Source organism: Ambystoma mexicanum, chromosome 6p, assembly GCF_040938575.1.
Source record: "Ambystoma mexicanum isolate Mex_15411 chromosome 6p, UKY_AmexF1_1, whole genome shotgun sequence".
Lineage (NCBI taxonomy): Eukaryota > Metazoa > Chordata > Amphibia > Caudata > Ambystomatidae > Ambystoma > Ambystoma mexicanum.
In genome coordinates, this window is record NC_090935.1 from 1,174,031,952 (window position 1) to 1,174,041,836 (window position 9,885).

Below are 9,885 nucleotides of genomic sequence, written 5' to 3' on the forward strand. Positions count from 1 at the left end.
AAGCTTTCAGTCTGCATGTGAAATTGCTGTGTTCACTTCGGCAACTTCTCAACATTCTATCACACACAACAATGATGTAATGTCCTCACTTGGTTACTAATGTGCTTACCCAGGTGCCTGAAGGATCTATGCTTGCAGAGCCAGCGAAGACAGACCATGTGCCTTCAGTCTCGGCACAGCTTCAAATTCCCCCTCTGGCTCCCCCCTTTTCTCTTCTACAGAAAAGGCCTCTTTCCCACAGTCAGCCGTGGTCTGTCTGCCTCCGATCGTGCAATTTCTGCAATTTTCCTTTCTTCCTCTTTCGGCAGCCAACAACAAAAAATCCTGCCTTTTCTCTTCTGCAGAAAAGGCCTCTTCCACCTGCCCACTTCATGTATATTCCCCTACACAAAGTGTAAGAGCTGCCTACCCCTGACTGTGATGTCACATGTCCATCATACATCTCCTCGGGATCGGAATAGCCAAACCTCCTGCAAGCTTCCAGAAGTCCCTATTCTACTGTCACCGTTTAGTAGAGTTTTAGATCAATGAATGCCGGAGTCGATGAGATACATTTGATATTCTGGCTTCCTGCACTAGAACATGGACAAAGGGTCTACTCTGAGCAACATGACTGTTCACATTCCCCAGCTCACGCCCCCCATTACAAAAGCAGCTTTAATTCTTGCATTTATTTTCTAAGCAGCATTCAAGAGCCTGCATCTGCAGTCCCATTTACATCCCAGTTTGCACCCTAAGTTTGCACTGTGATTTGTACAAAGTGCTATGGACTCATCTGTCCCATTCTAAACACTAATTGTATTAGTTTGTTACATGTTAGAATTAGCAATTAGCAGATTAAAAATTGTACATGTAGGTGTTAGTCCCTAAACTCCCTGAAAATGTGCACCGCCCTGACAGGGTAAATCCCAAGTTATCCCTCCACTCTGGTTTGTATGAATTCTCAATGTTATCTAACACCCGTGTCTCCCATACACCCTATTATATCACTTCTGTAGGAGTCTGAGTTGTGATCCAGGTCTAGTTGAAATGTGCACCATCTGAAAATGTGCACCACCCAAATCTCCTACAGATACAACAATATGCCCCTGTCTCTTTATCTGACTGAATGATAGCCTGCGACATCTTGGAACAGTGTACACCCTTTTTATAACTATTTTCTGGTGATGCACTGTACATATGCATGATATGTCTTCCATTGTCACTCCTCACATTCACCTGTTCATTAGAGCTACCTATTGGATGTGTTGTTTGAGAACATAATGCCATTGTCAAAACTCAAAATGAAGCCATAAATGCTGCATGCAGATTTTCCTAGAATGTCCCATGCTGTATTTACCATATGCATGCAATGTCAGCCAAATACTGCATGCAGCCTTTTTGTATTCCCACATGTAATAGGTATCACATTATTGTGCAGTTGGCATAAACCGATGTTATTTGTAATATTGCTTGTTTTTATTACCACAAAATGCATAATGGTGGATTCTTGCTTAGATCATTTTGTCGAATGGTGCTTGGGATGATACACAATGAAATATCAAGGTAGCGCGATATCATTTGGAGGTGTTTTTATTGAGCTATGCCCTTGCTCGTAGTGGTATTCAAACTTAAGTAAAAAATTGTTGCTGGGCCCCTCTTTGAGTACAAATATTGCTTCTGGGCCCCCCGAATGCTATATCTGCTGATATTTTCTATTAAAAGCATCCATCATATTCCCTTTTTGAAGAGCCTTGTGCTCCCCCTGGGCATCCTTCGGGCCCACTGTTTGAAGAGCCCTGGTTGGGACTCCAGCTTCAAGTGCAGTTCCTGGCTGGAACCGGCAGGTATCTTTCTTGGTGGGCTTTTTGCAGCTTTGGGACCATTTGGGACCCAGAGGACTCAACCTCTTTAAAGCCTTGCTTCAGTCATATTCCTTTGGTGAGGTCACACTTTGTGCTTTGTATGGTATGAAAATGTATGTCTCTATATATACTGCTTTTCTGTAGACAAACTTTCTCACATTTAACTGCTGTTTAATTTCAGAGACAAATCATGGAAATCCTGCCACAAAAAACCATGAAGCAACCAAAGAAAAGAACCCTAAAAAGAATGGCACCCCTGCATCCAACCCAGCAAAGGCAGCTCCATTGCAAGTCCCAACTGTAGCAGTAACAAAGCCACCTGTGCCCAGGTCGGGGGCATTACCACCGGGCAATCCAAGGCCTGGGCCTCAGCCACGGGGACCACCTGCTGGAGCAGGAAGGGGGCAACCACGGCATTAAATATTTGCACCCTTTTCGGTTTCTTATTGTGACAATTTCACAAGTATATTGTGGATGGTGGTATTTCAACATGCTAATTATTGCAAGGTCTAATAACAGTTCTTTGTTTAGACACTGTAAATAATACACAAAAAACACAGTAATTGCGCATAGAAAACGCATTATGTGGAAGCAAGTTACAAGCAAGATTGTTGTATAAAAGCTGATGTCTACACTCCCAACTCTGTATATTGTGAATATACTCTCCCAGTTCTGGATCTTGTTAATATAACTAAGCCCTTGAACAAAAAATGGAAAAGAGCTTGACTGAGACACTGCGTCTGATTCACAAAGTTCTGAACTGCAGCAAATCATCAGAGATGTCCATGAGCATCTCGGATTTTCTCCAGCTACCTTATTCCTGATTCACAAAGCCTCAAATTGGAGCAAATCTGGAGGTGTCTACAGCATCTCTAACATGCCTTCGAACACACGTGCGCGTGGCATCTCAGAGATGCTCCATGTTTAGCTTTTGTGAATCAAGAATGACTTAGCAGGAGCCAATCAGAGATGGTCATAAGCGCTCCAGCGTCATAATTTGCTCCAGTGCATATTTTTGAAAATCAGGCCGATAGCTACCTATTTTACATCAGGCCTAGTGTTGCATATCACATTAGTAAAGCACTATGTTAGTGTATTTTAGTGTATATAGTTCATATCATTGTGCACCTATTTTCACAGCTGACTTGGTTTGTTCTTGCATCAGTGTTTTGCTTGTGAATTGATTTGACAGTGAAATACAAATAAAAAATGTACATGTATTTTGTCTTCCCTTGGTGAACTTTTAGAATCATTTGGTGAATGTAACACTACACGCGTAGAAAACCAAGCCTCGTCTGTACCCACTATATTGTGGCTCCTCTTTATACAACTCAAATGTGTTTGTCTTTCTCCTGTGTAGCTTCCACTCTGCAAATATTGTTCTTATTGGGCTCCATAGATGATTCTTAGATCGCCCTACACTACTGCTCTTGCTGCCTTGAAAGACGCAGACGATGGCCGAGCCAGCCAGACAGAAACACATTTCTGGGATTGTCGTTGGTACGCTTGTTCAGAGGAACATTGCCAGCATGTCCGTGCGTGTTTCTTCATGCTAGCGGGACCAGTCTAACATGTAAATGGGTATTTGTCCTCTGGTAAGGCACAGTGCGCTAAACCATGATTGTAGAGCTTCCGCAGAGGGCATCATCCCATATAAGTGGCCATTGCCAGTGGAGGGGATCTCACGTCTTTGCTAAGAGAAATCACTGATTTATACACCAAACATTTTGAAGGGAAGATAACAGTAATTCTAACAAACTGAAAAAAAAATGTAAGACAATTTGCTTCATCGAAAATGCCCGTAGACCAGAACATTGACAATCATTTAAGCGAGGGTGTCTTCTATCCTTTCAATAGTAAGAGCAACAATATATCCAGCCCAAAGTAGGTTGCATTACTTCCCCTTCTAAATGTGTTACATATTCATTAATTTGGTACAATAAAGACGTTTTCTGTACCAAATGAATGAATATCTATGGGAAGGACGAGTATGAAAGAAATAATTAACGCTATCCATCATGGAGAACACATGGGTTTTATCACAAATGAGTACAATATTGTTTAATTCCGCTATCAAATGTGTTACCGTGGCATTTTTTGCAACATATGCAACATACATTACTTAATACAAAAGATTATGTCAATAAGTGTGTTCATGCTCCTCCTCCAAATATTAATATAAACACAAAAACACAAAAAAGAACACCAACAAAAAAAAGCTCCAAATATGACCACATAATGACGAGGAGCAATGCACGTTGCTTGTGTAATCTTTTCTGTCGCACACTTCACAAGGATATGTATTGATGAACACCTTTGAGCAACGTTTTTGAAATCTTTTATGTACTTTGGGTCCATAACACGCTGCCCACTCTGGGATATTCTTCAGTGTGGAGACACATGAGAACACGTGCATACCTTCTGGAAACCAGAAGCCTCCAGGTGTTTTGCTCACAGCAACATTAGCATGTGTTATTCTAATGGGTGGAATTTCCATTCCAAGTTGTCTATTGGTTGATTCAGCCACACAAACCAATCAGTGTTCTTACTTCATAACCACAGTCTACAAACTCCTCCTGATCTAAAATTGATTGAAGTTGTTCTGAGACTCTTAACTTTAACCCTTAAATTTGTCCTGTCAAGATATGCTAACTTGCCCTGAGCTGTAAGTGGATAACATCGCACAACTGATGAACAAGTTCGTCTGGCCGTAGAGACTGTGCAGCGCCCACATTCAAAACACTCTCATGTCACTTAAGCAACACTTTCTTGCCAGTCGTTGAAATGTTTATGAAGGAGGCAACCAGATGGTTCCTGCTGCTAACATTCAGAATTGAATTCATGGCAGTGAACGTTTGGAAAAATGCTGCTCTCTAGTGGTCGCATAAAAGTTCGACATTCAGAACAAAGAACGCACATGCATTGCACTACAAACTATTTCCACCTTAATTTTTCTTTTATTGTGGCAAAATACATCGACTTAAACTCCCAGTCAATAATAAAACACTGGTGTATCAAATCCACGCAACAGTATTTTATTTGTATTTCCTTTCTTTGTATGTATCACATATATATCTATTACTGTTGAAAATCAAAGGAAATCCAAGATTTGAAACCTTTTGTTGAACTCGTTTGATGCTGGATTGGCACAATTCCCCAGCTTTCGCATTCCTATTAACATCCTCATCAGGTGACGAGCAAAGATGAAATGAGTAATGATAAAAACAAAAAACAGGCTCAGCATCAGTTAGGAGGTGCCGGCATCTTCACGCAAGAATCAGGTGTGGGGACTTCGTCACATATGTCACCCTTTCTTCCAAACTCTCCACTTTTTTTTTAAGGAGTTTCAACTTAAAATGTCAATTGTCTTCCAACCTTCCTTCTGGGAACCTTGGTATGGATGCACGAATATATTGCAAACAAGTCAGGTGAGAGGTGCACGATCTGTAATCAGAGTAACATTGCTTCCTGTAAAATGTCATTTTAGGACTTTGATAGCAAGACATTTTAGCTCGAGAATCATATAATTTATTTCTCTGGGGAAGAGCTTCCAAATTATGGAGACGATGGCTTATGCACACCCCTGGAAGGGTGCTTAGCCTGCCAATCAGGTGGCTGGAAACAAGGACGAGAACTGCCGGTGTCCTGCTCGCGTCCCGAGCTTCTTCCCCATCAGTCTTTCCCCCAGTCATTCTCCCCACCACCCTCAACCCAAATCACCCCAGAAAACCCTGCCCCTCCCCTCACTTACCTGCAGGGCCGGATCAGGTGTCGGCTTTCCCTCTCGTTCTTCTTCCCATCTGCTACAGAGGCCACAATGGAAATAGGACAGGGACTTAGTCCCCTTTCTATTTACTTTGTTTATTGGTGGGTTCTTTTTTTAAGGATAAAATCAATAGCCTCAGGGAGACAATAACATGTTCAAACATGAATATAGAATTGTGACCCACTGCGGTGTGCTCGATTCCTCCATGGGTGAGCCTCAGGCTAGCCTTACCCATCAAGTTCTCTGGTTGAGTGTGAAAGTCATCCATCTCCCATCAAGCCTGGCGCCTGTTCTCTGCTGTCAGCCTGCTGCAACAGGCGAGGGTTTGTGCAGTTTTTTCTGGGAACAATCAGCAATGCAATTCAACGCAAATTGTCTCTCACCGATCTCCTCGTCGATTCTTGTCTTCGAACTATATTTGATTCCAGCACCCAAGATAACCATCGGTTTTTATTGATTAAGCTTTTTGCTTCCATTTCTTCCAGGACATATCACGACATCTACGATATAGAAACCGCTGGCCTCCCTTGCCCAGGCTAATTGACTTCCCCTTCAGAACCTCAACATTCCATCCCTGGGGACTTCATACTCCAACACTCCACAATCTCTGGGATCAGAGGTTCTTGCATACATATTTACACACAAGACCTCCATGCAAGTTACACCATAGCTTCCTTTCTTCAACCTGCAAACAAAAAAGGTCTCCACTTCAAAAAGGTCTTCAATACCACATGATACTGTCAGCCTGTCGGGTAGTTGCCCCTTCCAAAACATGACGTAACAGTTATCAGGATGTCCATCATCGTTTAACCAAGAGTAAGTATGTCTCACTACGGACTGTCATTAAGCTGGTTCTGTTTCTAAAAGACCCCCTACACATTTCTACCGGTTGCCTAATGGGAGAGCCCAGACATCTTCGGTTTAATTTCCCACAGACTACTAATAGCACTTCTGATGAATGACCCCAATTCGCAGGTTGATTTCCCAGAGCCTGCAAGACAACGTTAACTTCTAATAGTAGCTTGCATCACCGCACAGCCCACAACTTCCACTGCAGGTTGACTAGTCAGAGCCTGCATGACCATACTAATGTCTACCTGCAGAACACGTTCATAAATAATTAACTCCTATTAGCCATCACACAATTATTAAAAGCAGGTTGAACTACCCACAGCCCACACTGCACGAAAGTTATGCTCACTTATTGCGTATTAATACATTTCATTAGACATCGCTTTACTGAAGCCACAACATGAACTGCACTCATCGCGAGAGAATGGCTTCTGACATCTAAATCTGACATTACAATATTTTAACCTGCTTCCTCCCATCACCCTCATTGCTCCCGCTCTCGTCATCCCCTTCGCCTTCAGGGAGAGTAAGCCTTAAACTTGACAACTACTGGAGCAACTCTGCTGCAAACTCCACCAGGCTCACAGCACTGGAGATTCAAGTTCCACTTGCATGCAGGGCAATCCTTCTTTACTCGACACTGCTCGGATTCATTTTTCTCCCTTGGTCATCGACCAGTGGCCATGTCATGCTCATTAGTCTCTGTGTAATATGTTCCTCTATCCCCTTGGATCTGACCACTATCTCCTATAAGTCTGTGTGCCAAATTATCCTCTGTTTTTACTTGCCCATGCTTCCTGTGCTTCCACTTAAATTCCATGCTTAATAGCGCTCACTTGGCACAGCAAAGGTTCTTGCTTGCCCTCACTTGTCTATCTGCTTCCCTCTCCCCTTCTGATCCCACCTTTTCTGCACCCCAAGGACCGAAACGGACAAGTAGAACGTTCTCCTTCTTTCTGTTTCCATTATGGTCCATTGCTGTAGCTCGCTCTTCCTCTGACACTTCCCTGCAGCCAAATCTACCGGCCTGTCTGAAATACATGTTAGAGAAAAGCACCTTCCTCTGTCCATTAGGGCATCTCTTCCTCAGAATGTTCTTTGCAGCTAGGCCAAGGTATCTTCACCACCTACTGCTGTCATCCATCCGGGTGATGGACCAAACGTGCACAGAGCTCCCTCCGCTACAGCCACTTCTGGGCTCGTTCTCTGGACATCCACCCGCCCACTTCATCAGCGCCTCCTGTGCCTTCACACAAGTGCTCCCTGGCACCCACTGGCCTAACTTCTAGACATCCTGAATGAGATCTCACCCTCTCTCTGCACCGGCCAGACCATTAGGCCTCCTGAATGGGTGCTCGCCACACAGCACTCAACACCAGTGCCACTCCAGGCACAACCGGGTCTGGAGCACAGCTCTTCACTGCACCGCCTCACAAAGCACACTTGTGGATGCTCAACAACTTCCCTTCATCTCTGCTTCCTTCTGCAGACTACCCAAATGTCCTCTTAGGCAAGGGCAGACATCCTCCTAGGGGGCAGCAGTTGCCGCTGGCTGATCCCCCCACCACAACACCTTCCCCTGCTGTGTGCTTGTTCAGCTGGTCGTCAATGATATAATAAGTTTCCAGCACCCACGGTATGTTTTCCTGCAGGTTCAGATGATTAAGCATTATGTTTCCATTGCCTCCAGTACATATCACTAGATGCACCATTCATGCAAGCACTGGCCACCGTTGCCCAGGCTAATAGACTTACCCTTCAAACCTCAACATTCCATCCGTGGTGACCTCACACTCCAACACTCCACAATCTACGGGGTCAGAAGTCCCAGCATACATTGTTACATATCAGACCTTCATGCAATGTACAACAATATTTCTTGATTGCCTTTCACCTTTTTAGCTTATGTATATTGGGGCATCCTTCTCCTGTGGGCTCAGGTACAGACAGGTAATTGTGTGGGAGTGGTGCCACAAGCTGTACCAAGTCTGTAGCATACAGGAAGCCATGCAATAGTTTCCATTGCTTCCTCAAAAGGCAATTCACCACCTCTCTGGCTCAGGGTACTAGCTCTCTTGCCTAGCAGTCCATTATCTACTTCCACCTCAACATCCATCCCAGTGTGCACACCCACGAGCACTCCTATATTCCCTCTCCTCTCCTTTATGTTCTTCACCTGCCTCTTCTCCATGCACCACCACCTCATGCTCAATACAGAACCTCCCTGGGTTTCGCCCTTGTTAGGCTGAGGCTTCACCCTATTCTGCTCTACCACTGAGGTTTCGCCAATAGTGGTATTCCTCTTGGCCTCTATACTCACCCATCTCAGCTCCTTCGATTTAATCTTCCTGATGGGGCTGTCTTCATCTTTGCTTCCCACGTTATGCATGCAAGAAGAAGGTGAACACAAGTGAAGCTATGTGTTCACAGGCACGTCATTTAGGGATCGCCAGAGTCTCCCTTGGCACCTAAAAAAAAAGAACAGAAAAACGACTTGCTGTGATGTCATCAGAGGTCAAGGGTCGTGTGATGTCACTTCTGCGATCCCTGGCATTTTGGTAAGGTGACGTCCCTGTGTGTTCACGGCTTCACCAGCTCCTGAACTCCCTAGGCAATGTTGAAGCTTTTTTTTTTATTTCAAACCGTTGTTTAATTAGTTCGATCAACAAACTTTTACAACTTTTATAAAAGATATTTTCTATGTTGCACAGTTAAAACAAAATCCATAACCAAATTCCATATAGACTACATTATTCATTTCCTTTACAGCATTCTCTTTACCTAACAAAAACAATTTTATATACATAGAATTTTAAGAATCATGCTAGATAATTTTTGATACATCCTAACGTAGTCCTATAGCATCTACATGATTTCATGTTGATATAATAACTGACTTGTGGAGGGACATTGACAATAACGCTTCATTTCATGACTTCAGAATAACAAAGAAAATACTTCGACATTTCAGATTTGAGTAATACACATCTATATTGACTTAGGCCTGTGTGTCAGTAAGATGAATTTGCCACGCACTATAATGCAGAATTCTAACAGCTAGTCTATGTACTTCACCTGATCAGCTGCTATGCAGCTGTGATATTAGTAGCATCAACAATTTCTTGCGCCATCTTCCTATTAAACATCCTCTCAAGTTCATTATTTATTACCAGTAGAAGTCTACACAAGGCTATTATAAAGCTCGTTCGAGTCCCCCACATACAGGCTAACCATATCCATTCCCTGAATGCCTCAGTTAGTATACAATCAGTTGCAATTGTTAATAAACGTGTTGACTCAAAATGAGGGCAAAATATCACTAGATGTTTAAGGTTTTCTTGAGTTGCACTATCATTACAAAACCTACACCCTAATCCCGCCTGTAGTTTCCAATGCAGGCTCCAGCCACTAATTCTTTCTAGG

General features: G+C 43.2%; 1 protein-coding gene across 1 annotated transcript in view; it reads left to right on the top strand.

Annotated features, from left to right (window-relative positions):
- Positions 1-3,105, top strand: part of LOC138510277 (transmembrane channel-like protein 2-A) — a 1,079,160-nt gene extending 1,076,055 nt beyond the window's left edge. The window contains exon 20 of the mRNA XM_069625812.1: positions 2,026-3,105. Coding sequence (XP_069481913.1) covers positions 2,026-2,264 — 239 coding nt within the window. The 3' untranslated portion in view covers positions 2,265-3,105. The remainder of the gene's footprint in view (positions 1-2,025) is intronic.
- Positions 3,106-9,885: the final 6,780 nt, after the last annotated feature.